The sequence below is a fragment of the Buteo buteo genome, chromosome 2, assembly GCF_964188355.1.
Source record: "Buteo buteo chromosome 2, bButBut1.hap1.1, whole genome shotgun sequence".
Taxonomy (NCBI): Eukaryota; Metazoa; Chordata; class Aves; order Accipitriformes; family Accipitridae; genus Buteo; species Buteo buteo.
Genome location: NC_134172.1, coordinates 76,952,445 through 76,979,954, shown reverse-complemented (window position 1 = coordinate 76,979,954; position 27,510 = coordinate 76,952,445). Strand labels below are relative to the sequence as shown.

The window sequence follows — 27,510 nt, the reverse complement described above, 5'->3', positions numbered from 1 at the left end:
AAGCGTAATTGCTTTCTAATTAGTCAAATAATATATTGAATAAGTAAGCTAAAAATGTGTGAGCTGCTGTTTGGCAGCATACTGATTGTGTGGTGCTGACACCTGTTTTTTCAGAGGTTGGGCTGTTCAACCAACTGCAACAGAAGTTTCCCTTTACCCCTTTGTTGTCCCTGAGCTAAAGAAAAGTAAAAATGGGCTAAAAACAGCTCCTGAGTTGTGGTTTTGCTTGTCACGAAAAATAGTTTGGTTGGTTTGTTTTTTAAATATTTTTAGGAGTTGGCATTTTTTCTGGCCCTAATGTTAACAAAAAGAAGTTTGGAATATTTCTGTGCAGAATATCATAGCCAGCTGCATTCTCATCTTTTTTTCCTTTCATGTACTTTCTCTAGCTTTTTGATGTTTCTGGTAACGTCAAACCTTCTTAGAAACTGAGATTTCATTTGAGAGAAGAGGTGCTATAACCTCTTTAGTTGCAACAAACACGCTTTGAATGTTACTATTGAAGCATTTTCTCACTGAGACTGAAAACAAAGTGACTTTCTAATGCATGAATTGTTTTTATTTGGTTAAATAATACTAAATAGTACTACTTGTAGTGACACCTTTTTTGATGGCAGCATTAGCCCAATGTGATAAAATCCTAAGTATATAAAAAAAACTTATAAAGCTATTAAAAAACTTACAAAACTATTATTCCTTTATCTTGATACAGGCCTTTTTTTTTGCTACTGATGTTCTGGGTGCAATGAAAACTCTGCATGTTTGGGGGGATTGAGCAGTATCTTGAGTAATAAATAACACATATTTTATACTAACTGTTTCCTGATAGAAAGCTGCCTAGTGACCTTCTGTATTCCCCTCTTTTTAACTTGTATCTCACTGAATACATGTTTAATCATCCCGTGTATAATACCTGCGGCTGTCTTTAGCAAAGAGGAACACTTACGTTCCCCGTGCTTCATAGCTTAGAATACCCAGGGATTTGGAAATACCAAATTTGCATGGTTTTTCTTTGTTAAACCTCACAAAATTAAGAAGGGAGTAGGAAGATACAAAGCTGTGCAGCACTTCAGGGCAAAAGATTCCTACATCATTCCCTCTTTTCCTAGCACTAAAGCCTAACTTCTGTTAAAAACCCTCACATTCTCCTCAAAGTTGGAACCAAACCTGTCTTTTATTATTCAGGGAAAACCTTGCAGGATGCTTCTGTGAGTCCAAAGTTCAATTAAAATGCATGGAAACAAACTACTTTGCTCTCAGGAAACTATCCTGTGGCTTCAATGTCCCACAGTCCTACAAGAATCTTACAGTAATGAGGGCAGTAATAACACAGAAAGTTGGATTTTTGGGTGAGACTACAAAATTGAGATGAAAAGAAACATAATAACTGTAATTCAGTGCAGTTTATAGAATTTTTACATGAATTAGGATTTGATAAATCCTAATCTCAAAGAGGTATTTTGATGACTGATATTTGGAGTTGGGTGGAGTGAATCCCAAACCAAAATCACTAATTCCTGGAGAAGTCACAAAAATCCCTGCAAAAAAGGCATATGGGGGTGGGGGGCAGAGTTTACCTAGACTTGGGGGGGGGGAACAACAACTGCAAGTTTCTCTCAGCTGGTAGGGAAAGGGATTGCATTATTTATGTGAGTATGATGAACCCTCAGTAAAGTATTTCTCTGTGTTCATCTAGTCTTTATGAAGAATAAAGTATCAGGAGCCTTGGAGAATCAAGGACTCACAAGACACACTGCCTTGACACCTGATGTATCTATTTTGAGTGATGTGCTGAACTCTGAGGACAGAGAGTTTTTTCCACAAAAAAAGGTAAAGCTGGAGCACGGCCAACAGAAATCAGTCTGTTCTGACTTAAAATGATTCATTATCTGTTAAAAAAACCCAAACACAAATGCCAGAGATGGAGGAGGGAAGAGAACTTGCTCGTTTGCTTTCATCCCTACTCTTTTCCTGGGCTAACTCTGTCTCTGGTTTTTACCTGGTTGCTGAAATTGGCTCACCAGAACATTCAGTGAGGAAGAACTGAGAGAAGGCGTGAACGTAAAGTAAGTATTATATTTAAGGGCTTTGTGTCTTCAAACACTGGAAAGGGTTGCTATCTTGGTGAAGGGAAAGGTGGGTGAGAGAGCAGAAGTGACATCCCAGATCTGGGGCGACCATCTCTGTGCAACACGAAGACGATGCCTTAGGGCCTATCACTAAAGACCCTTATGTAAGACACTGCAAATATAAGTAAGGCCAGTTTGTAGACACCCAAAGTTTAAGAAAGACTGATTAGGGAAACCTAAGGGATAAACAAATAAACGTGTGTCAGCTGCAGAGGAAGGTCTCAGTGTACTGACCGCCTAATAGCGGAAGAGGTTTTGGAAAGCAGTGGAAAAAAGTTTTAAGGAGAGTTAGTGACGAGGGATTTGTAAATATCTCAGCATAAGCTTCTCTGGTGTTTAAGAAGGAGAGATAGATAAGGTGCTTATTAGACTGTTTTAGAAGCTGGTTGATAGTCATTAATCTCTGCTAGGATTTCCCAGCAGTGTTTTCAGTTCAAACCGGTTAGAAACTATCATCGTGTTATATGAGAAAAAGCCTAAACTGAAACAAAACTCGCATTATATAGATCACCAAAAAAGCTCCTTCTGTGTGCTGCCAGGACAATGCAGATTCAGACCAGTAACACAGGACTAAATTTCCCAAATTAAGGGAAATTAGGCTCTAACAGGAAAAGAATTAGGAAGGGAAGGGAATGAGATGGGAAAGGACCTGAGGTGCTGATGGTACCATTTAAGTGAAGGTGACACAGGTGTTTAGTCAGCAAAGGTAGATACTCCGACTTGGGCTTTAACACAAAGATGTAGGGGGTTTTGTGGGTTGAAAGTGTAATGTGCTTTAGATGGTATTCACTGGGTGTGCAAAGTGAATCAGTATTACGTTAAGATGGTGTAAGACTCTTACCAAATGCATGTAAGAGGTATTTAATACCTGTTTCAATGCTGGATCCCCTATTGCAGGCATCCCCTGTTCACTGTTGGTATGCAATTCCTGGTTTCGCATGCTCCCTTTCCCTTGGTGTGTAATTCCTGGGTTTGAGCACTCCCTAGATGCTAAATTTGTCCATTAACAACATGTTATTAGCTTTTCTCAGGGTGTAAATCACAGTGCAGCTTGATCTACCAAATCATAAGGTATTTCCCCTCCTTGTGCTTTTCATTTATTGTAGCTCTGTAGCTGCAGAACAAAAATTAAACTTCTGCTTGCCTTTAATCATGGTGTCTTGTACTTTTGCACAGGAATCTGTTGGGTTTTTTTTACCCCTTGGTGTTCCTGTGTGAAGTAAGTATTAATACTGCCTGGTTTTACAGGTGGAGAAAGAGGCTGACTAGATGCTATCAGGCAGAAAGCTAATAGTAGCTTTTCCAACATTATCCTGAGTTTTTACCACCAGAAGTCTCATATATAGAATGTAGACTTGTAAAAGATGTAATCAAATTGCTCTGTAGAATCCTGTAATTCTATAGAATTAATGCTAAGTATGTTTTTATGTTTTCATTCCTTAATCCATCTTAGTAAACACTGCACCTGTCTGGAATCCAACTGAAATTAATATTATCAACCCATGAGGAAAAATGTGCAGGATCAGGGTCTATCCAAGAGCCAAACCTCACACCTCCGACTGCCTAAAAGGCTCTTCCGATGTCCAGGTCAGGAGTGTTTGCATGGCCTCACGGGTCCTCCTGTAAATCTTGGGACCGGACCCCTCAGTGACTGTGAGGTGGAGGTGTTTCTGGTTGCTAGTATTACAAATGCTGACAGTAGGAGGAAAAGGTGTAAATGGGAGTTAACTCTCTGTAACTGTTTATAGTGGCTTGGATCCTGGAGAGTTTTTTGAGTAGCCTAACCATTTTTAAAGGCTGTTTACTGGGAAGCCTCCATGAGGTGGATGAGCTGATCCAGTGAATGCTTCCTTTCCACGGCACTCCGTAACCTGGACCCAGAAGAAAGCATTACTGCAGCAATTGCTATTTGATTTTCTAAAACAGGTGGAGTAGAATAGGAAAAACAGAATGAAACCCCAATGGAATAAGCACAGGTGGGGAGCGTAGCTGATGTGAGCAGTTTGGTCTGCAAGCAGCAGACAAGCTCCTCTGCCATGTTAATCCTGTGACAAAGCCGTACTTGTCCTGGGAGAGAAGAAGTCACTGTAAGCAAAACAGTATTTAGCACTGCTGCTGTGCAGTTTTCCCTCGGCGCTTGCAACCTCACGAATAATGAATGAAACTGCAGTTCCTGTGAGGTAAGATCACGCCGTATTTTTGGTAAGAAAACCGGGAACAGGCGTTGTTGATCCCACACAATTCCTCTGCAGAGGAAGCCCTGAGGCTGGCCAGGGCAGCCCGCCTCCCGTTTTCCTCAGCGGCCGCAGGCCTAAAGCCCAAGGGACGGGGACTGGGCCGACAGCCGCGGCCCTACAGCTGCGTGGGGAACGGCTCAGCCTCCCCTCGAACCGGAGGGAGACGGGAAGAGCTGCCCCGGCTGCGGGCAAGGCTGACGACCCGCCGCCGTTTTCCCGCCCAGCGCCCTGCCGTGAAGGAGCGCGCGCACGCACCGCCGCCGTTGGCGCCCGGCCGGGAGGCGGAGCCAACCGCCAGCCGAAGTCCTCCGGGAGCCGTGCGCAAAGCGAAGCGCTCTAGGACTGCCGTTGGCCGCCATGTCGGTCTCTATGGTAGCGGGGGAGGAGCGCCCCCGCCCAGCGCTCTGGAGCCGTTGCGAGGAGGAAATGGCGGCTCGGCTCGGGTGAGAACCCTCGGCGGCGGCGGCGAGATTTCTCCCCCCTCCCCTACTCCCTCCCCGCGGTGAGTGAGGGAGGCAGCCGGAGAAGCAGCGGGACGGGAGGAAAAAGGGAGCTGGGGCCGCCGCCGCCGCAGCAGCAGCGGCGGAGGGGTGGCGGAAAAGGGGCGACCGCCTCCTCCGGCCTGGACGCCTTTGGGCTCGACGAGAAAATGGAGGCGGGCGGGTGGTGCGGGTCAGGGCGGCCGGAGGGACCCCGGGGACGGGGGTGGGGGGGTGAGGGGTGTGTGTGTGTGGGGGGGGTGGTCGGCGCGGCCTGTTTTCAGGGGACCGTCGGTGCGGCTGCAGGGCGCGGGCACGCCGGAGGCCTGGCCCGGTTCCAGAGGAGGTCGGCGACTCAATGCGGGGGCCCCGGAGGAAGCTAAAAGCCGCCGCCCCATAAGCTCATAACGTGGTTGGGCCGGAGCGGAGAGGACGCCCTCCCCGGGCGGAGCGGGCTAGAAGGCGGGCTCCTCCATGTTGGGGGGGGAAGGGGAAAAAAAAAAAAAAAGGAGAGGACGGTTGTGCTCTGAGGCGATCGACGTCATAACCAAGCTGACGCCGGCGAGCTTCTCCGTGACGTCACGACCGACTTTAAGCCGCCTTGCTCGTTCAGTTTCACCGTTGCCCTAGTACCGGACGAGGGGTTCTCCGCCGCGGCCCCGGTGGGGTTGGGGGGGGGGGCGGGGGTCGCGCCCTTCGCTGCGGCGGTGCGGGGGACTCCAGAAACCCAACCGAAAACTCATTCTGGGGCAGGGGGTCTTCGGAGGGTGGGGCTAACACTTAACCTGCCTCGAGGGGACGTTTATTTTCTCTGGGCGATGGAGGCGATCTCCTTATCGGTGAGTTAAACAAGAAAAGTTGAACTTTATCAAGTTCTGGTGACTTTCTTGCAGGGGAAAAGAGGAGGGGCTGAATTTTTAGACGGGAGTAATTGTTGGCTGGCTTTAAATATTCAGTAAATTCCCTGTCAATAGCCATTCCCCATCCCTTGCACTAATGTACTTAAATACTGTCTCTTGGAGGTGATGGTAGTTTGGAGCTGCTTATTTGGCTTGCGAAAGCTATTTTCTGATGGTGACCAAATTTTGTTTCATACAGTTAAGTAGTTTTCAGTTTATACCTCCAAGTGATAGCTATATTTTAGTCGTGGGTTAAGAAAATCTTACCGGTTTAGCTTGTCATTTTTAACTTGGAAAGAAAGTTACAATCTTTTTAGCGTGTTTCAAAATCTACCTGTGTTACACTCTTCCTGCTGTTTTATGTTCAGTAACTCAAAACAGTGTAACATGCTGTTTTTCTTGCATGGGCTTTCATGTTTTCCTTCTAGGAACTTCGGGTAAAATGCTGATTCTTATTATTTAACTCAAAGGGATGTATATAGCATTCCTAATTTCTCTGGTTAATTTTTTTTTCCTGGATAGTTTATTTGAGAGTTTTTTTGTAGAAATAGCTTTTTTTTGAATACTTAATCATCACAGCCTTGTTCAAGTAAATTCTTTGGCAGCTGATATTCAACTATGTTTTGCTTCATTTTACAAGAACTTTTTCACTGTTTCCATTTTTGTTTTTCTATTTTACACAGTTTTCTTGTAAGTGGTAACTTGAATTGGTTTAGCTTCAAGTGTCTTGTTGCTACTTCTACAAACAAAATTTACTAGCTGCTTACACAATTGCTGGTCAATGGAAAATGATAATGCGTAGTTACTGTACATGTGTAGCATATACTGTGTTAATTGTAATAGATATTTTGGGTTGTGCTCCACTTTTATGTATGCCAGCTGCTTGTTACTGTTCTTTGACACTTGGAACTTTCTATAGGAATAAATATAGAAGTATGCTCAAAATAGCTGTTCAGTTAGGCCTTAAATTTTTTTCCCTTGATGGTTCCAGAAACATATTGCACATAAAGTTTTTTTTTTAATGCACTTTGGTGGAAGAATAAAAGCTCATGGTAGTCTTCGGCCTACTTTGAGACCGCATGGCTCCAGTGATTTGCAAATCGAATAATTGTTGATTTCAAGACTAGCATTTAAATAATGGGGTTATTTACAAAGTTTCTGTGTTGTCTGGGTTTTTTAAGGGATATTTTAGTTGGTTTCTACTGGTATGCAAATGAAATTTTTTTTCTCCTGTAAATGTATATACACTACGAAATACTTGTAGATTTTAAAACTCTTCAAATATAAAACAATACATATAATTCACACAGTGCTTCAGAGGGTGCTTTTCACATAACTGAGGTGTCTTTTGAGTTAAAAAATACCAAAACCACCCCCTCCACCCCAAACTCCTTAAAGCAATGCTAATAGAATTTTGTGAGTCCAAAGTGGTAAATAAATAAATATTTTTCAGTGTCTAGTGGACTCATCAAAAGGCAGTGTTTGTTCTACTTAATTCTGCTTCACTACTAAGATTTTCTGGCAGTAGATTATGTTACTTGTTTCTGGTTTAAGATAGTAATTGTCTTTATAGTTGTAACTTACAACTGTGGGATTTTAATTCTGTAACAGCCTGAAAATTCGGCTAGAAATATTAAGTGGGGAGAGCAAGGGCAAGGGTTACAGGGGTTAGGCTGAGAGTTTATAAAATTTAACTGATAAAAATGGAAGAAGGGACCGTACTCAGCAAGAGTGAGATTAGGTGGTTTTTAGTTGACAGAAGTAATAGTGTCTATCTACACTACTTTTATTCTCTGGTGTGCTTTTTCTACCTAGTGTCTCTTGTAGTGCTACAAGTAGTAGGACAGTGTTAGAAGATTTAAGGAGAGGATTTTAATATAAGTAAGATTTATCTAGCTTATGCAAGAACTGGTTGCTTTTTTGTGTGCTGTCGAGCCTCTCACCTCACTAGGAGAATCTCCTCTCGGTTAACTGTCAGTTAACGTTTTGAGGGTTGTACTATTATTAAGTTTTTATCTAACACAGCTTCTGAAATAAGTGAATACTTCACAGTTATTAATGGTGCTAGTCTCAAGAGCACTGATAGACTTTGGGGTTAAGAAAAATCTTGAATTTCCAGTTAGGGAGTTAAGACACAAAGATAAAATGTGCATTATGTGTGTTCTTACAGTAAACCCTAATCAAAATTGGGAACTGAACTGTGTTTACTGCGTTTTTAATAACGTAATCAGTATGCTGTAATTACTGTGTTTCACTAACTTCTGAAGGAGAAATTCATTTCTGTTTTACTTCATTTAATGAAGCCTTTTTGATGGAATAAGAATGAAAATGTTAGCTGGTTTCAGATGCTATATTTTAGCTCACTTTTTACAAATGAAATAAGGGGGGCAAAGAGAAAAACAGGAGGTTGGTTTTTTTTCTTCAACAGCTGTGCTGATAGGGTCAGAAATTATAATTATGCAGTTGTGTTGAGTCCATTTCTGTATACACAGTTTGACTGACAACAATAACTAGACATGCCAGAGGATACAGATAATTTAATTATAATGTAAAACTAACATTTTTTACACCTAATGTTTTAGGATGTGTAACTAGTTTATGTACTGTTATAATGCCAACTTGACAAAAAGCCTGTACAGCTTTACTAGTTTGTGTAAAACTGTTTGAGAAGAGGGATTTTTAAGTACAATGTAAGTATTCAAGCTGAAGTCTGATAGTTGTAGAATTGTAATCTTGTATGTTTAAAAATAAACAAGCTGTGGGATGTTGAAGAGTTAAACTGTAAGGTTCTTGGGCTTAGCCCAAATAACTGTTGCTGTTCGAATAACTGTTGCTGTTCGGTTAACAGCCAAGTAACTGTGGCTGTTCGGTTAACAGCTGAGTGTTCCTAACAGCCCTGATCAAGAACTAGTTTCTTTGGTGCTTCAGCACAGGAATGCCAGATTGTGTGAATCGCCTTTCCAAAGCGCATTGTTTCCTGTGCAGTTGCTGAAAATGTGTTTTCAGTGCTGCTGAAGAGGTCAAGTTCAGTAGCAGAAATTGAACATTAGTCAAATAAGTAGTATATGTTTGTAAAATTTTCATGCAAGGGGATGGAAAAGGAATGTTAAAGATACTTACTGTATATTGAGTAATACCCAATAACAGTCAAAGTTTATGATTGATATTTCTGTTGTCTAAACTTAGGACCATGGCTTGTAAAAGTGGCTTGTACTGGAGCCTTTAGAAGGTTTCTTGTACAGAGATGGTTGTATTTGGTTTTTTAATCTAAGCTTTTGACCACAGAAAGCTGCTTTTTTTTTTCTTAATCTGTATAAAAGGGAAAAAGAAAAAAGCAGACCTATCTACACTGCTTGTGATTCTGCTCGCATTTCTTAATGAGCAAAAATCTATATGCTATCTGATTTTTGCTCATACTGTTCAGACCCTGAGAGCAGAAGTAAATTTGACAAAAATTTCAGTTTTATTTTGTCTTTGGGTAAATTTTCATTGTTAGGGCAGATATGGGATTAGCTTACTCGGAAGAATGTGAATAAGGGCTTCAGAAGGTGTTATAGGAGTAGTAAAAAAGCCAAATGTCAGTCTGTTACTAAGCCAGTAGAGTGTATCTGCCTACTCTTTTAAGCACCCATGAAGCTCTGGATTAGAAAATACCAATGGCATGTATATAATACTTTTCTTTCTGCTTAAATTTAGTTAATGTTTCCTCAAATGCAGAAAACACTGAATATGAATTTTGTTTATCGGACACAATTATGGGTGTACAGGTTGGAGGATGTGCATAGTGTAAGTGCCTTATGTTAAGGTTTGACCTTTACTAAAGTTGTCAGTACAGTTGTCAGTTACAGTTCTTTTTCCCTAGCTACTAACAGAGCTGTGCTGGCAAAAGCTCTAATGTGTACACAAATATCTTAGAATCTGTTTGCTAATGTAACTTTTTTTAATTCAAGGAATTTGAGTGAACTTTCAAACTCTTGCTTCCTCCTGAGATAAACTGCTTCCCTACTTGGAAGGGCCTGTACTATGTGTTGGTAGGGCTTTCTTATTACGTGTGCAGCTGCACTGATAAAACTCTGCTGCACCAGGATGGTGCACACCTGCTACTCTGCAAACAGAATGGCTCATACAGGTAAAAGTACAGTTTTGCAGGTGTAATTACACCAATATGAGGCGCTTATACCAGCATGGCTCTGTTGATTAGGGATTGTACCCCTTAACGTTCCTGACTTGTGCAGTTGTGACAGTGAACGTCTGTAGTCTAGATACGATCATAGTCTTGTCATTAAATAAAATTTTCATGTTTGCCAGATTTCTGGTGGGCCTGCTGCTAAAGTGCCTTGAATGTTTCTATGAGAAGTTGCTATTTAGCTGAATTTAGCTGTGGGAATTTCACTCTGGTTCAAAGAAGTACTTTTTGTTACTTATTCAAAATAAAATACGCTTGTAATACTTGGTGCTGTTCTCATTCTGCTGCACTGCCTGCTGAGTGGTCCATCCCTTCTTTCCTTTAGTTTTTTCTGACTGTTCTGATCCTGTATGATGCAATCTGAAATAAGATTTTTTTTTTTCTTTAAATGTTTTGCTTGGTAAGATGATTTTCTAGTCTGAAAGACATCAAAATAAACTTCAGTGTGTGTGTATTGTATTTTGCATAAACCAGGGAGCTACTTTATGCGTTTTTGCTTGGAGTAGTTATGTCATACTGTGGAGTTGCTCATGGTCTTTTCTGTCTAACTGGTACTGTGCACTAGTCTGCTGTGTGCGCATGGTAATCTGATTCTGTGCATACACATTAAATTCAACACTTCCAGGAGGTCCCTCATTCACTGTAAATGTGCAGGATTGCTGTCCTGTATGTGCACAGTTTTCCATCATGTGAGGCAGTGGCCTTCTTATGAGGCTTACGTAAGGTAAGTGAGTAGCCTGACAGAAATCATGGAAAGGATGATGGTGTATATATTAGTTTCAGACATGCAGTAGAGAGGGTTTATCATAATGGGTGACTAAAGACATTTTAATTTGGAAAGGTTCATTTCTTTATTAGTACAAGTACAGAGACCAAGTGAATGTATTTATTGTTTTTAGGGGAAGATATTTCTTTAACTTCTTGGAATAAATCCATTTGCTTAATTATTTTAAAAAATAGCTGTCAAGTTGGTTTGCTATAAAGTTTATTGTTAATTTAGAGTATTTCTTCAATACGTTTCTCAAGTGGAAAGAAGTGATCTTTTGAAATGAATAAATTTACTGAGTCTCATTTTTCATGAGAGAAAAATCTGGAAGAAAATGGAACACTTGTTTCTTCATCTTTGGAAATAAAAAAGTAGTTAATGTTTACATTTTAAATCTCATTAGTTGATTGGCATCAGCACTGCATATTGGTAGTACTTGATATCATGTAAATATGCACTTAATGGGCTCCCCTGTACCAAGACAGGACAAGTGATTTGCACCATACCCTCAACATTTGAAATAATTTTTCGATGCCAAACAAAAAAAAGCTGCATCCAAAGTCAGAAAGTCTGCAAACCACAAAACTTCATTGAAAGGGTCTGTCTGAGTTTCCAGGGCTGTCTGACCATAGAAAGGTGGTGTTGGACACTACTGAATTATTCGTGGTATGTGATAACCACATCATGACACCACAAGGTCTTACAGTACCTTCAAAGATTTCTTGATAAAATGTCAGCAAGATTGAGGAATGGGGTGTCAACAGAGGTGCAGAAGCCTCTCAATTAATATCGCCCACCCCACCACCCGGGAGATCTGATCACACTGGTGTGCTAAGGTATCCCTGGGGAGCTTTTCCCTCACGGTGGAGACTACTGTGGTATGGGTGCCATCACACACTTTCTTTGCACCATCTTCAAAGGGTGCAGATTCTCTATCCTCCGGTGCAACCATTTCTGTCCTGGGGCAGCCTAATCTCCCATGCTAGCCAAGTGAGTTCTTTTCTATTACTTTTGGTAGGAACTTAGGTGGGGTACTACCCAACACTGAACAACAAGGTTTTACAAGTACTAGAACATGTCTCCGTGAAGGGAGATGGGTAGGTGAGGGAAGAAGCAGCAGGTCTAAGTGGAGGGGTGTGATGTGAGACTGTAGTGTAGGTGTCAGTGGTGCCATCCTGACAGTATCATGTTGTGTTATGTGCATCTGTGGTTGAAATACTGTTCTGATACTAAAAGCTACCTTAAAACTAGATCTTGGTGATGCTTTGTCCTAATTTGACTGTATAGCACTGTTCATATTTGCCTAGAATTATTACTGCTTCATGCAGTATTTAAGAAGAGCACACATTTCTTAAATTAGGATGGGGTATTTTTGAGGAACATGGCTGTATTACTGAATTACATATTACTGAATCTACTTAAAAGCTTATTAAAGTGTTAACTTTTTTTAATGGGAGTAACATATTGACTCTAGGAAGGAATTAACTGCCACTTTTAAGTTGTTGATATTGCAGGTATATGAGGTGGTAGGTTTGTTTATAATCTTGGAATTAATTTACCATGCTTAACGATAGCCAGAAAAGCATTTACAGATAAGTGTTACTTTTTTTGTAGTGTTATAGCATTGAAATAATTTGATTTTATGCAAATTTTATTTTTAACATGATCTTTCAAATGTAAACTTCCTCTGGCATAAGATCTTTGTATGTACCAGGTACGTCTGGACTTTTGACCTTGAACTGCAGTTTGTTTATGGCAGTCAAGTAGTGAGATAGTAAATCGTTTGAGGTGTAGGGGAGGAGTTCAGGATCACAACTTTCTTATGTCTCACCATATCCAGACTCGAGCCGTATGGCTGCTGCTTTTTTCCAACTCTCATTGCTTCCGTCCTGTCACAACATTCCCATTTTGCAACTTTTTGAAAAGTGTTTTCCTACTTTCAGAAGGAAGATACTTAAATCAGTAAGCAATGGATACATTGTATATGAAAATAAAAGACCATATACTAGTTGTACTTGGTCATCTGATTTTCTGTTGCTTCTCATGTAAGTAGTCTGCTCTTGCATCTTTCATGAATGAACAGCAGATGGAGGGGACTGCACTGCAGCCCTCTGTGGGCATGGCTTTTTCCAGTGCTAGCACAGAACCTGTTTCCTCCTGTTCTTAGGGCTCAAGGGATTGTACCTTCTGTCCATGGCCTGAATGGAACGGCTCATTTATATACAAAATACTTTTGTCCTACTGACTTCCTTTGGGCTACTTTTGTAATGCTTGTTGATGCAAGGGATTAATTTTGGTGCTGCTTAGTAGAAAGTGAAGGTTTCCCAGATGTCATCTTTGACAAACAGGGATGCAAAGTAATTTTCAATGGTATCAGTCTTCTGAGTGGGAGTGGCATCAACTATGCCATACCAACAGTTCCTTTATTTGCATCAGAACTGCTTACGTGAGTTCTCAGATTATTTTTTTTCTCATGTAATATTAATATATTTGTTTATTAGGAATTTTTTAACACTTAAAGGAGGCATAGGCCAAGCCCAGTGCCTCTTTTACAGGGAATAAAATGAGCAGTGTCAATTGTGATTGGAATCACTGTTACATCATTCTGGAAAGGATGCTTTCTGTCCTGTTTATAACATCCTGCAGTTTCTTTGACATTTAAGAAAACTACCCTAGATATTTTGGTTCTAGCCAAATACCTTGCATGTCAAGCCTTCTAATTTTGAAGAAACACTCAGAAAAATATAACTAAAGGCCCATTACAAGTCATTGTAATTGAATCTAGTATCTTAAATACTGGCATAGACTGGATTTGTGTCAGGACATGGCGATGAAACTGGTCACTGATGAATGATAACTGCTTTTAAAAGCTGGAAAGTATAAGATTCTTAGGCTTTGAATTTCTTTGCAGATGCAAACAGTCTTCTGTCTTCTCACTAACCCTAGTTTTCAGAAAGTTGCTGAACCTTATATTAGCCATTGTGGTTGTTTGAGATTTCTGCCCTGTCCTTGGGCCCTGGCCATTGAATTTCCATAATGTATCTAAATCAGTAACTGGAGCTTCAATATGAAGACTTAAAAACAAAAAAAAAACAAAAAAAAAACAAAAAAAAAAAAAACCCAAAAGTGCCTTTGTTTCTTAAAAAATGCCTTTGTTTCTCTGTCACAGTAGAACCTTTGTTAGGTAACAGGTCACACTGAAACTGTGAGTATGAGGGTCTATCACAAGTTTTAAATATGAGGTGAACCTTGCTTTCTTGGATGCTTGTGGAGGGATGAGTATGCATGAGGTCTTTCAAAATTGAAGACATCTGTAGAGTTCTCAGGGTGAGTAGGGAGTAAGAGAACTAGTAGGTGACAGATATTAGTCATTTGGACTAAAGCATTCATGCAAGGTGCTTGTATAATGTTTAAATAATGAGATACCAGAATTTGTGCAATTACAGCAAATTGTCTCAGTATTGAAGAGTGCTGACATCCAAGAACATGGAATAAGGTGCAGCATATTTTGTCATCTGGCTGTTGACAGTGAGGATTAACATTAATGAGAGGATAAAGATCACTAGTCTTTCATTTAGATTCCTCAAAAAACTAAATAAAATAGCTAGTAAGCTGAAACTGAAGAATTTACCCTGAATTCTGACACAGATTTTTGTTTTGTTTTGTACACAAGTCCTCAGGTAAAGGAGAAGTAAAGTTATTTCTTTTGCTTGTTTTTAGTTCATGTTAAAGGTTTTATTACTAAGCTTTCTTTCAAGATCCTTTTTTAGAGTGAAGTCTTCCCAGTTAACTGAGGCAGGGAATTCTTAATGCAGTTAAAAATAATAAGTTCTAGAAAAGACAAAGTCTTTATGCAGTCAGTGGGCCCATTGAATGTTTTATTACCTCTTCAGGGAAATGAGAGAAAAAATAAAAGTGGAGATACTGATCTGAATGTATATTTGTTGAATTGGCCTTTGTCTAAAAATATAAACACAAAAAGATGGGAAAATGTTGATGTTCTTTAAAAGCCTTGCTCTGCCATCATCAGATTAAGATGTTACATTGAGGCATCTTAAAAAGGGCTTAATGAAGTCAGCATCAGCAGATCCAGGTGTCTTCAAGCTGCCTGTCTTGCAGTTAACATCTCTCAGCTCTGAGTTACTGGCATAGATAATCTGTCTTCCTTTTTGCCTGAGATTTGTAAACGGCTGCGTTACAAAAATGGCAGTAGAGAGCAGTATGCTTTTCTTGAGGTTTTGAGATTTTGTCTGAATGTGAGAGGGGCAATATATTTACGGAAAAGTAGGGTGAGATTACAAGCTTTCTCTTTTTTGTTGTTGTTTAATGAAGGTGTGTGATTTTCAATATGCATTGCATGTTTGTGAACAAGTGGTATTGCAGTATCAGGATTTGGAATTTGGGAATATCTTTTCTGTCTCTTGTTAAATTGGCTGCTGATACTGCTCTGGAATTTCTCCAAGCCATGTATACTGAGAAACACAGATTTGTGGTAGAGAATCCAGAGGGATGCTGAATGTGAGTGAATGATCTAGTCTTACAGAGTGGGCAGCCCTGTGTTTTTGGGTTTGTCACTGCTTGAGAGTAGTTGACCAAATTGAAATTAAAATCTCGTGATAGTTTTGTGATTTCCCCTCCCCCCAGGGTAGTATATTTTTGTGCTTTGATTGCCTCTGGAATTTCAGTCCAGAGTGAATTAAAGTGCCTAACTTGTTTTGGGAAAACTGGAACATTTTACTTGGAAATTAATGGGGGAAGAAAAGCCTAGATAAATGTTTTCTTGTCTGAGTATTCTTTCTCAAGATAATGTGCATCAGCTTTATGCTCCACTTTTAGATAAGTGACTGTTCTGTTTCACTGGAATGCTCACATTATTACAGTTTGCAAGCTTAAAACAGTCTTGACTGAGGGGGCAGTTAATGAAATCCTGCTGACTAAGGTCTGATGAGCGCTTGCTGCACGGATGGATGATGGTGTGCAAGTGTTGAATGAGATAGCAGCAAGGTGCTATGCCAGCTCAGCCTGCTTAAGGGGATCTTGTTCTCCATCCCTGTTCTTGCACGTCTTTACACTAGTTCTGATGTTTGCTTTTTTTATCCTTTTGGATCAGTCTTTGGTGGGTTCATTTTCTGCTAAGTTCATAAGCTGTGTGTTTACTAAGGAGTCAGGGGACTATTTCTGTGGTGGAGGTCTGTGGGTAGATGTGTCATAGACCATGTAACTGAGCATGGGAAAAGGGAGCAGGACAGTAGCAGCTCAAGTAGTGTTAGGGTTGTACTTCTGCTCTTCATAGTCCATAAACATGGATTTAATAAGCACTGCGAATGCATTGTTTAATGAGGACCTGCTGTGTATCTTATGTAACCATTTAAGTCAACCTAGGGTTTGTATTGGCAAAACTTACTTCATCTGTGAAGGGAGAAGATATTTTTGCTTTAAGAAACTCTTGATTTGTGTCTCTAACGTTATTTATAGTTCGTCTTAAAGCTTATGCATTTTCACATTGGGGATTGCTTATCATAGAAGTTGTTAACCTAAGCAAAACCAGAGGACTTTTTGAATAAGCAATGGTATACATGTTTATTATTAACAGTATTTTGCTGTTCTGTCCCATCATTTATGGAGATTCATGCCTCAGATTTTTCAGAGGTACTTAATATCCTTTCTGAAGGAGATGTGGCAGAAAGGCAGGATGATGCTGATGGAAATTGTCTATTAGGGGAACTACAAAAATCGTAAGTTTCCAGTTAGAACTTCCAGTTTCAGAAATGTGATTAATGTACTGCATTAGGACGAATAAGATTAAGTTGGTCATGGATGTTCAATTCCTTTGAAACAAGATTACTACTTTGCTGCTTCAGCTTACATTTCTGTCAGTATCTCAACTGCAATTGAATAGTTAACTTGAGAACAAACAAAATAAAGTGAACAAAAATAATACTGAATTGGGATGAGAAACAGATATTTGAAGACTTCCAAAGTTGACTTATGTTGTAGTAAATATTTTTGCACGCAGTTACTAGAACATTTGCTTAGAAATGCCAGCAGGTTTGCTAGGTTTAAAAGTGTAAGTGTGAGTTAAGGCTTTGTACTTTTATGTTTTGATGATACTTCATTTTTCAGCCTCTTTTGGACATTTAAGTTCAACCTGTATTAAGATGCAGTTCTGCAAGAGCAGATTCATGTAAAATAAGTTTGAAACTTACTCTGTTTTTCATGAAAAAAAATTTGGACCAAATGGGGAGAGGAAAAAATGGAGATACTAAATAATAATAAGAAACAACCAAGCATTTTACAGCAAATGTAGGGGGTCTGCAGTTTTAGTGGTTTAAGTGTACTGATTTTTTGTACCTCTCAAATTTGAAATTATTTTAAAATTGCAGTTCTGTTGGAAGTTTTTTCCTGTAGGTAATAGATGTAATAATACAGGTAATAATAACGAGATAACATTACTAATGCAAAAAGCAGCATGATTCCTGCATAGAATCACTTAGTTTTCAACTACTATTTGTGTTTAAAATGCTATTTTATGTTAAATCAGAGCTGTAGGCTGTGCACTGTGCAGCCTTGCTGCTGGGTGGGCTATGACTAACATTTTAAAATGTATTATGTTCAACGAGCCAGAATGTTTCCTAGGAAGAGAGGATGCCAATTCCGTTTTTGGAATGCTTTAGTGATATTGGCTCTGTGGCTCAAACATAATCGTAAAGAGTGTGTTGCACACAGGGCCTTGAATGCACAGATACGTAATTGTGCACTATGAAGTCAATCCTTCAGACAATTCTTTCTTTAGTATGTTACTGGATAAATTTTTCAAATAAGATGCACTTTTTGCATGTTATAGAGGCATAGTTTGTTTCATAGTTTAATATTAGAGTTGAACAAGAAGTGATTAGCTGACTTTCCCTCTTCCTTTAGGAATATCACTTAAAAATTGCATGATGTGTGATCATTTGGAGATTCTGAACAGGGAGATTGAAAGGTTATTACAGAACAACAGCGTGGAAGAAGGCACTTTAAACTCAGACTGTCTTCAGCCATCAGTGACTGACTTCCTGGATATAATCACTGATTCAGACAATGGAGCAAAATACATATTAGAGCAGGTATTCAATGCCATGAGATATAGCACTAGGGTCTTCACAATTAGTTTATTCTATTGTCTTTTTTTGTTTAATTTTTTCCTCCTCTTTTTGGAGTGGGAATAGTTGGCTGAGGGAAAGAATGTAGATAATGTACTTAATCCACTATAGAGAAGGTATAGGGGAGGGAAATACTGATGTGCATCTAGCTATACACTCATGGGTTTTTTTGTAATTCTGATTTGCCACAGTCATGCAAATTTTGAGAATTATTGTTTATGAAATAATAAAGTGATCCACTGAGTAAAATCAGATTTGGGGAGGGGTTTCTCTTTTCCCCTCTCCTTATTTTTGGGATGGTGACATGGCATTGGAGAACACCTAGAGCTGGATCATTGCTTAGTAAAAAGTGTTTCTAAACAGCAAAGATGCTTTAAGAGTTGGGGGCTTGAGAGATTTGAAAAAAAAAAAAGACATTCTTTAAAAAGAAGAGTCAGACTGTGTATTGGCATGTCTATGAGGGACTATCTAGTCTGTTCTTAAATTTGTATGTCTCCCCACCTGGAGTATTGACAGTCAGCTTTTACTCCTTTAAAAGAATTATTAATGTTTTAGTTATATCCTGTGGCAGTTCCCCTGCATCTTTAATTGCAGAATGCTGACTTGCAGAGCCTGTGTCAAATAATGTTGTTTTGTCTTCACTAATTTATTTTATAGGCCAGTTCAAAAGTGACTTTTTCTGTTCTGTCCGTATGGTCCTCCTTTTCCTCCCAAATTCTCTTCCAGTGTTCTTGTAGTTTGGTAGACTACTTTGGGGTTAAATGCAGGCATTTCCTGCTGATTTTCAAGCTCACCTGCTTGAAGGAAGAAGTCAGTGTTGATGTTCTATTGCCATTCTGCATGTGAATTGGGACCCTTGGACTAAAAAGTTGTTCTTGTTCAGATGCTTTAAATGAATGCCTTATGATTTTGAAATGTTTTCCAAGGGTTAATTTTTGGGAAAGTGTGTTATTGATATAATCTGCTGTCCTTGAAATAAAGCTTCTGAAACTTTCTATATTGCAAACCTTATTGGTGAAAAGGACAGTGATAAGGAATATTCTTTAATTCTGAAGCTCAGCTATAAATTTTTATTACCCCATCTTGCAAAACCACTGAGTAGCCTCTTGGATTTAAATCCTCAAAGCTGCAGATAGATGTCTTCTGTGATGAAATTTAGTACAAACTGGTAAATCTTCCCTACTGTAACCTTGGGCATGCTGATGGAGTTTAAAAGCATTTCTGCATTTTCATTTCACAATATACACTTAGTAAGTTTCACTCTCAGAATACTTTTAAATACTGTGAGTGGAATAGACTCGTTGATTACAGTTTGTTACTGTTCTGAAAATCTTAATGGGATCTAAATGAATTGATAAGAGTACAATCATAATTTGTATTTATTTCAAAGGTCTCAGCTGTTCATAAGTGGTGGAGGTGGTATTGCTTTACTTTGACTTTTCTTTCCAGTTTTAGTGTCTTTCTGAAAGTAGAAAACTGTCAAGAAGGCAAAATAATGGAATTTGCTTTATAGTGTAATAGGGGCAAAACAATTCCAAATTTATGTAAAAAATACTAAGATAAGTTCATAACATATCAGTGCCTTATTTTGTCCCTTCTTTCTTTTCCAGGAGCCAGCAGGAAAAGGAGGATTGATATTTGGTCCTGCTGACAACTCCGAGACTCAGTCTGGCACTTCTGAATCAGGAAATTCAGCATGTGCTGGAAGGATAATGCTGAATGACTCTGATCCTTTGCTGCCCTCCTCTGGCTCTCCTTTTCATTCAGCTCTGCAGGGAGAAACCATTCGAACCTTTAATGCTGTGTCAGGTAAAGCACATAGAGGATATTGAAGAGACTTAGTTCTTTACATTTTATCTGAAATTTAAATCTCAGAATTTGGATTACCTCTGCTTATAGCTTTTAACATTTCTTCATCTTCCAAGTTAAGCAAGATGTAAACTTTAACTGTTCTGACTTGTTCCCTTACTTCCATTGCAGCCTTCTTCTGGTGTGAATATAATTTTAGTGTGGTTTTGTAAACAAAATTTAAAAAATTATAGTTAGTGATTTTTTTACGGGGGGACTTAATGGAATTTCGTATCAGATTGAAGCAGTTTCAGCTTTTTGCCTGTTTACTACAGGCTTAAAATTCACTTCTTATTCTGGTTGTAGTGTTAAAAGTAATGTTACTATTTAAATTGATGTTCTGGAGTCTGCAACTTTTATAGTATCTCACTGAAATGACTCTTAAGTTACAACTTAAGTGTTAATTTTTTTAATACATCTGCATGGATGTTTATGATTCCATAGCATTGACAGTTAACTTTCTGTTGAAGCATTGTTAAATATAACACTAGAAAGCAGAGGAGTTGCACTATAGAGTGATCATGTTCGATAAGGCAAAACTGTAATGCAACTGATGCAGTATATGAAATAAGGAGGCTTTTATCACCAGTGTACACTGTAAGATTGGGAAAAGCATACTAAAGGATGCCTCTGAAAACTTGGAGCTGTAATATGTACAACTGTTAGAAATATCTTTGATTCTTTCAGCAAGTACTGTTGTTTAGGAATTCTGTTAATGTTCCCTTTTGGCTTACCTGTGCAATCCTTGAGCCAGGTATATACAATAACTATTCCAAAAAACATTCTCGGGGGAGAGTTGGGGGTGTTTTTTGTTGTTGTCTTTAAAGTACTGTTTCTGTTTACCCAATTGAGGTATGCTTACTACTGCATATTATAGTTTCACATGAGCAATGTAATTGCAATGACTGTAAAACATAGTTTCTGCATGCATTTAGGAGAGCATTTACATGGCATGTAACTCATTGAAAACATTGCACCATGATGTAATTCTACTTTAATACTTGTTCAAACCAGGTTATTCCTGAAATACTCAAAATGCAGTCTCAGATCTTATATTTATTTCTCTCACTTGCTTCTGTCTTCTCAAATAAGAGAGTCTCCTAGTATGCTGGAAAAGACTTTTGAGAAGAAAGGGATCCTGGTTGTCAGCACAGATTTCACAGATTTCCCACCCCCCCTATCCCCCCCACCCCAGCCATGGCTCTGTCTGTGATAGTTGGAGGGGTTTTGCTGAATCTTTTGGGGTTTGGGGTGGGGTGGGGGTGATGTTTGTCTTTCTGGTAGATCATACAGGTTGAAAACCTTTTTGTAAATAATCATATCAAGGAGCAGCCTTTCTCAAGTTTCATTCAGTGCAGATTTTTTTTTTTTCCAGAGAGATGTTTGGGAAGATTTTTATTTTGTTCTTTTCTGTATAACTTCTTCTATCCCATAAACCTTGTTAGAGAAATAATGAAGGGAAAGTGTGTTGTTTTATCCTGAATACCCACCAGTGCTTCTGAAACAACTTAAAAATAGCAGCTAAACTATTTAATAGATAAGGTACAGGCCTAATTTATTTTAACAAGGAAGACTAGGGTGTTTCTCTGGTTTTACATTTTGTTTAAAATCCAAAACCTTGTTATTCTTTGACTAACCCTGTATTATCTAAACAGCAGTAGCTTTTAATTTCTTTAAACTTGGTGTTGTTTCTACCTTGCTCCTTATCCTGCTGCAGGTAATCAGCAGTCCTTTCTACCAGAAAACGTTATTGATATCAAATATCATCCTCACCTTTAAAACAGTAACTGTGTCTGCACTGTCTGTTTGGATGACTCCTTGTTCTGCTCCATAGTCTTTCACACTGGTGCACGCATGGTTCCTGTGTCCACATAAGGAGTGGAACTGCTATAGGTTTTTCCACGGACAGACCCCAGGGAGTAGGTTCATACCATGAAAAGGCTGTTTGATAAAACATGTCAGTATAGTGTCCAAACCCATATATTTAACTTAGTACTTTGAAGGGATTCAGTCAACTTTTTGTTGATATTCAGTGACTATTTTTGGCTTGAAATTCAAGTTACTTATTTGTTACAATAGCAGAATGAGATTACATCAGAATATTTAATAATTGCTTAGGCTATGAATATTTTTGGATCTGAGTTTTGAACCTTATGTATCTCTTCAGCATTTCAGGGTGAGGACAGTGGTGTCCGTACTATGGAACAAGCTGTAAGTTCACAGCCAGTACCATTAGAATCTGAGTCTAATACCGACAACATGGAAAATAGTTCTCCTGGTAAGATTTCTTCCTTTTATATTGAGCAGAAAATAGGCTTATTTGTCTGTTGTGTGTGTGTATATACATATATTTCTAAATAACAGAAGAGTTTGTAACAGCTGGATTATGTTGGCACAGTGTTCAGTGATGTACTTAATTGCTATTGCTGTTGTCTTACATTCACAAGAAAGCATTTTATCCGTTTTCAGGGTCATAAAATGAGGTGGAGATATCTATATTATCAGAAAGAAAATAATACTATGTTGAAAAAAACTTTTAAGAAAAAACATCTTCCTTCACCACCAGTTTAATAACTATTCCCTTGCTTTTAGCGTCAGCTTTGGATGATAAAGGTGAGCAAAGCAATGAGGAGGAGCAAAAAACTATCAAGCCTACAAGTAAAGAGTTCAGGAAAACCTGGGGGTTTCGAAGAACTACAATTGCTAAGCGAGAAGGTGCAGGAGATACTGATGTGGACTGTAGTGAACAACAGCCACAACAGCAGCAACAAAGCTTAAACCTTAGGCGTAGTGGTCGGCAACCAAAGCGAACAGAAAGAGTGGAAGAATTTCTTACAACAGTAAGACGCAGAGGGAGGAGGAGTGTTCCTACTACTCTGGAAGATTCAAGTGAACCAGCATCCTGTCCAGCTACAGATGCTGAAACTGCTTCAGAAGATAGTGTTGAGAGCACTCCCGATATAAAACCTGTGACTCGGAGAATTAACACTAGGAGTTGCAAGGATCAGAAAGGCTCTAAAAGCAGAGGCACAAAAGAGGAAGAAGAAGAGGAGGAGGAGGAGGAAGAGGAAGAGGAAGATGATGATACTTCTGATAGTGATAGTGATGGGTTAACACTAAAGGAGCTGCAGAATCGACTAAGAAAGAAACGTGTTGAACAGAAACCTGTGCAGCTGACATTGAAGGATATACAGAACCGTCTGAGGAAAAGAAATTCAGAACAAGATCCTACAGAAACAGGTGATGTCCAGCCTGAAAAACAAGGTGAGTCTGAGTTGCCTGTCAAACAAGAGCCTGAGACTGCAGACAACACTGAGATTGCAAGTCAAGTGATTGTGTCTGAGGAAGACACTGAAGATCTTCAGGTTCAGAAGGAGGTAAAGCCTGCTCTTGGCGCAAAAGGGATCACAGATGAAGAACCCGAAGAACTGCCCAAAAGCAAACCTGAGTCTGAGATTTATGACCCAAATGCACTGTACTGTATTTGTCGTCAGCCTCATAACAACAGGTAGGCAAATGTTTCAAGTAAAAATGCGGTGCAAATAGTTGGAATTTTTCTGTGATGAAAAATCAAACCAGATGCTAATGCTCTACTTTTTGAGTATATGCAAATGAGCTCTTGGGTGTATTTGAAGTTGGGGGGGACAGTTTATAACAAATATTTAAAGGGGGGATAAACGAATACAGAAATGAACAGTGAGGCAGAACAGTATACTGGTACTTTAACAGGGTACTTAAGATCTGCTTCTTGAAATATCTGTTGAGCATTAATTGTCTTTTCATTTCACAATGTCTTACTGATCCGTGGGGGTTTTTTTTTCAGGTTTATGATTTGTTGTGATAGATGTGAGGAATGGTTTCATGGTGACTGCGTGGGTATTTCTGAAGCTCGAGGGCGATTGTTGGAAAGGAATGGCGAGGACTATATCTGTCCGAACTGCACCATTCTACAGGGACAGGATGAGCCTGCTTCAGAAATAGACCAGCAGGAAGCTAAAGCGGGGCAAGTAAATGTGGATGGCACAGAATTCACAAGCATAGGAACAATTGAACAAAAATCTGTTGAGGACCAAGGGATCAAGGGTAGGATTGAAAAAGCTGCGAATCCAAGTGGGAAGAAAAAACTAAAGATATTTCAACCTGTAAGTATTTTGTTTCTTATTTTTGTGTTTCACTGATTACATTGAGACAATGGCTTACTTGTATGGCTTTAAATCTGACTTGGTTTTTTTAAAGCTAAATATGAAGCTGAACAACCCACTAAATAATACTGTTTAGCAGAAGTTTATCCATAGTTCTGTCAGCACAGGAACTAAAACTAAGTGTTATTTTGAAGTGGGGGATTTAAAAGTTTTATTTAGGTGTAAGGAAATGCGTTGTGCTATTCTGCCCTTTCTAAATACTGTTTTGGAAGTCAAATAATAAGCTGTTCTTTTAATAAAAGTATTAGAATTCTGGACTGGTTTATACTAGCTTTGAAATAATCTCCCAACAGTTTGGGCATTTTCAGTGATAGTGAAACTTTTTACTTAACATTGACAAAAGTCTCTTGGAGTTAATTCCAACTGTACTTCCTCTGTGCTTCCAATTAGTCTTTGAAGTTCTGATTTTTGTCCTGATGCTTCTTCAAGTTATTAGTACATACAGAATTGTTTTATACTGCCTTTTTTAACATAAAAATGTGTATTTTGAATTATTGCAAATTCTGGCATAAAATAGAAAAGAAGCTTAAATTTTATAATAGCAAGTTCCATACCCAAATCAAAATACAGGCAAAGAAGCTTCTCTAGCTCAATGTACACAAATTTAAAATTCATGCTACGGTGGTTGTCTTTGTACTGCCTAAGCTACTGTAGTAATGCCAACATCTTGAACATTTTCCTTTTCTTCTTACTATGCCTTGAAGAGCATGTTTAGTGTGTTTGCTGTTAGAATGCTACAGCTATTCATATTTTTTCTGTATGATTTTGTTCTTTCATGCCTAATCTTTAAACTTTGAAATCATCCCTAGAATAAGTATAAGTTTGAGTATAAGCCTATCTCTAGAGAAGTCTTTCTGTTGTAGTACATTTTCTACAAAACATTTATGGACCACTACCCACTTCTAGTCAATTTAAATAACAGAGCTATCCATATCAGCATAGTGAGCTTAATGTATAGATCAGAACAGCTTGAGCTTAAAACTGTAAATATTTCTATTTTAAGATAAATGTGTGGAAAACAGTATTTTTCTCAAATATGTTTTCAAATACAGTTTCAAATACATTCGTTGTTCTTTGTACACAAAAATGTTTTTGCTAGTCCAGTTCTGTTGGTGTTGGTCTGCATTTTGCTGACAGTGTTAGTATTAATTTTAAGTTCTGCTTCTGAGTATCACCAATTATGCTTCAATATTAGCATGCTAAGAAGTTACTTGAATGTGTTAGGCATCTCTCCTTTAGTGAAAGAAAAACATAATTATCATTAACTCATTGCCTCCTAGGGAAGAACTGCTTGTATTTTAGGTATTATTTTGGCATTTGGAAATGGAATGGAACTGCTCTACTTGTGTTTGCCAGGTGGTACCATGTTTTGAGAGAACTGAACAGTTGAAGTCTGTTGTTTAGCCCATGCTGTCCCTCATACCTCAATTAAGATCCCTGTATGGCTTGTATAAATAAGCACCACTCTCTCTGCAGAATTCCCTGCCCGTTCTAGGCAGAAAGGCCATTGCTATTTCCTGTGTTGATGTGCTGAGATCACTCTGTGTTATGGTGACTAAACAGTCTCATTATTCAGTTTATTTGTTCTCTTACACCAAAATTCTAAGCACTTTGAGAAAGACTCCTTTTTGTTGCTGTCCATAAGCACGTATAGCTGTAGAATTTTGGTTTGTGGTTAAAACTCCTAGAAACTGTGTAAGTACACACATCAACACTGAAAATTTTGTCAGCATCCGAGTAAATGCACTTCATTAGAAATGACAGTTCAGTTAATCTGAAGTTTGAGGTGCTTCTTAGGGAACATGAATTGATACTTCTTTCTTGTACATCACAGTTAAGTGTGTACGTGATGGAAAAGTATTCTAAAGCATAAACTTAATTTTTATGGGAAAATTCCCAAACCCAGGTTTTATCAGACTGCAGCAGATACTGTCTTACTGACTTTTGACTGGGGAAAAATAAGCTACACTATGCAAATAATATTTTTTTACTGGAAATATTCCTGAAAAATTTATTTGTAGTAATTACAAATTGCAGTTAATATTGATAGGGGAGAGGCTGTCTAGAACTACGGTAGTTCTGAGTGTTAGGTCAGTTGTATAACATTTTTGGGAGTAATCTGGAAGAGTGAGACTAAAGGTGTAATACTTAGAGGTGATGTGCTGGAGCCTAAAGAGCTTTCAAATATTTCTCGACTTTGACCTAATGTATTCTGTTTTCAAGGAATATGCTATTTTCTAAATCTTAACATTTGAAGAGGAAATGCTTAGTATATACCACTTAGATATAAATGGAGAGTAATTGTAAGGTACAGGAAAGTACAGACTGCATATGGAAACTTCTCAATATGTAGAAGTATTAGGCTATGGCAAAATTGTGTTGGAGAATGGTTGTGTTTATCTAAGTTGGAGACTTCTAAAATTAAATTTGGTAAACCTCTAGAGCAAGAATTACCTGTACACTTGTATAGCTGAGTGCCTCATTTTGCACATGTGCATGGTTGAGGACAGCAGCTGATGGTGATATATAAGTAAAATGTGTTTTAGAAACCTTGCTATTGAGAAGCCAGTTCTGCATTATTAAGGAGATTTCTCACATGACATAGAGGAGCAGAAAAAAGCATTTGTGTGCTTATGGGATCTGAAAATTTAGGAAACCAGCCTCCCTTAGTTCCCTGCTAGCAGACCAACCACTTGAAAATACAAGATGTTCTGAAAATAGTGTGTTACAAGAGTGAAATTCTTACCTTTGTATGGGTTGTTTCTGTTATATCATGAATGAAGGTTGTCTTCACGCTGGCAATTGTGCAAGCGACTAACAGTCATAGCTGCAGTCTGCACATATATGTGGGCATTTCTTCATGTTATAAAGGTATGTTTCTGTTCTTTCCTCTTTGAAGTTTGAACTCACTTCATTTCAATCTGTAGGTAATTGAAGCTCCTGGTGCATCGAAGTGCATTGGTCCTGGCTGTTTTAATTTGGCTCAGCCTGATTCTGTGTATTGCAGCAATGACTGCATTCTCAAACATGCTGCAGCCACTATGAAGTTTTTAAGTGCTGGCAAAGATGCAAAACCAAAACCTAAAGAGAAGATCAAACCAAAATCTGAAAAACCTGGGATGCCAAAATCTCAACTGCAGGTAAGCTTATTTTTATGATCCAAAACAGTTGTCCTGAAGCGCAGTGGCTTGTTTCTGTGCTCTCCTTTTTGAGTCAGATAAAATTGCCAAGTCCTGCATTGAAGAGGAGCTTTCTATTTTTCTGTTGTTCTCTTGCCTTTTTCTGTGGTAAGAGCATTGTTTGATTCTTCCAACAATAAAATGTTTTCCTGTCACATTTTAAAAATCTTAATAATTGCCTCTGTATAGTTTCTTGCAAGGGCCTTCTGGTTGGCAGCACACCTTTTTTTTTTAATTACTTTAATTCCAAATTAATTTACCTTTAAAAAAAAAAAGGGTAAGCAGTACATCTTTTTTACTTAAATTTTACTCCAAGTTAATTTTACCTTTTTTAAACTCCAAATTACTGGCTTTTGGGCAGTAATTTAGCATTACTGTGAATTGTGAACTAATGTGACATTGTATGTGTGCTTTGTGAAGCAAAAAGATGAAACCAAAACCTT

The 27,510-nt window shown here is 38.6% G+C and overlaps 1 protein-coding gene across 4 annotated transcripts in view; it reads left to right on the top strand.

Annotated features, from left to right (window-relative positions):
* The first annotated feature begins 4,715 nt into the window (after positions 1 to 4,715).
* Positions 4,716 to 27,510, top strand: part of DIDO1 (death inducer-obliterator 1) — a 56,341-nt gene continuing 33,546 nt past the window's right edge. The window contains exons 1-6 of one of the 4 annotated variants that reach the window (XM_075020745.1): positions 4,716 to 4,809; positions 19,449 to 19,647; positions 21,854 to 21,964; positions 22,279 to 23,194; positions 23,510 to 23,828; positions 26,816 to 27,028. In XM_075020745.1, coding sequence (XP_074876846.1) covers positions 19,551 to 19,647; positions 21,854 to 21,964; positions 22,279 to 23,194; positions 23,510 to 23,828; positions 26,816 to 27,028 — 1,656 coding nt within the window. In that variant the 5' untranslated portion in view covers positions 4,716 to 4,809; positions 19,449 to 19,550. Of the gene's footprint in view, positions 4,869 to 5,093; positions 5,685 to 17,628; positions 17,803 to 19,448; positions 19,648 to 21,853; positions 21,965 to 22,278; positions 23,195 to 23,509; positions 23,829 to 26,815; positions 27,029 to 27,510 lie in introns of those variants that run through there. The other 3 variants (XM_075020734.1, XM_075020727.1, XM_075020718.1) reach the window with 3 other exon arrangements.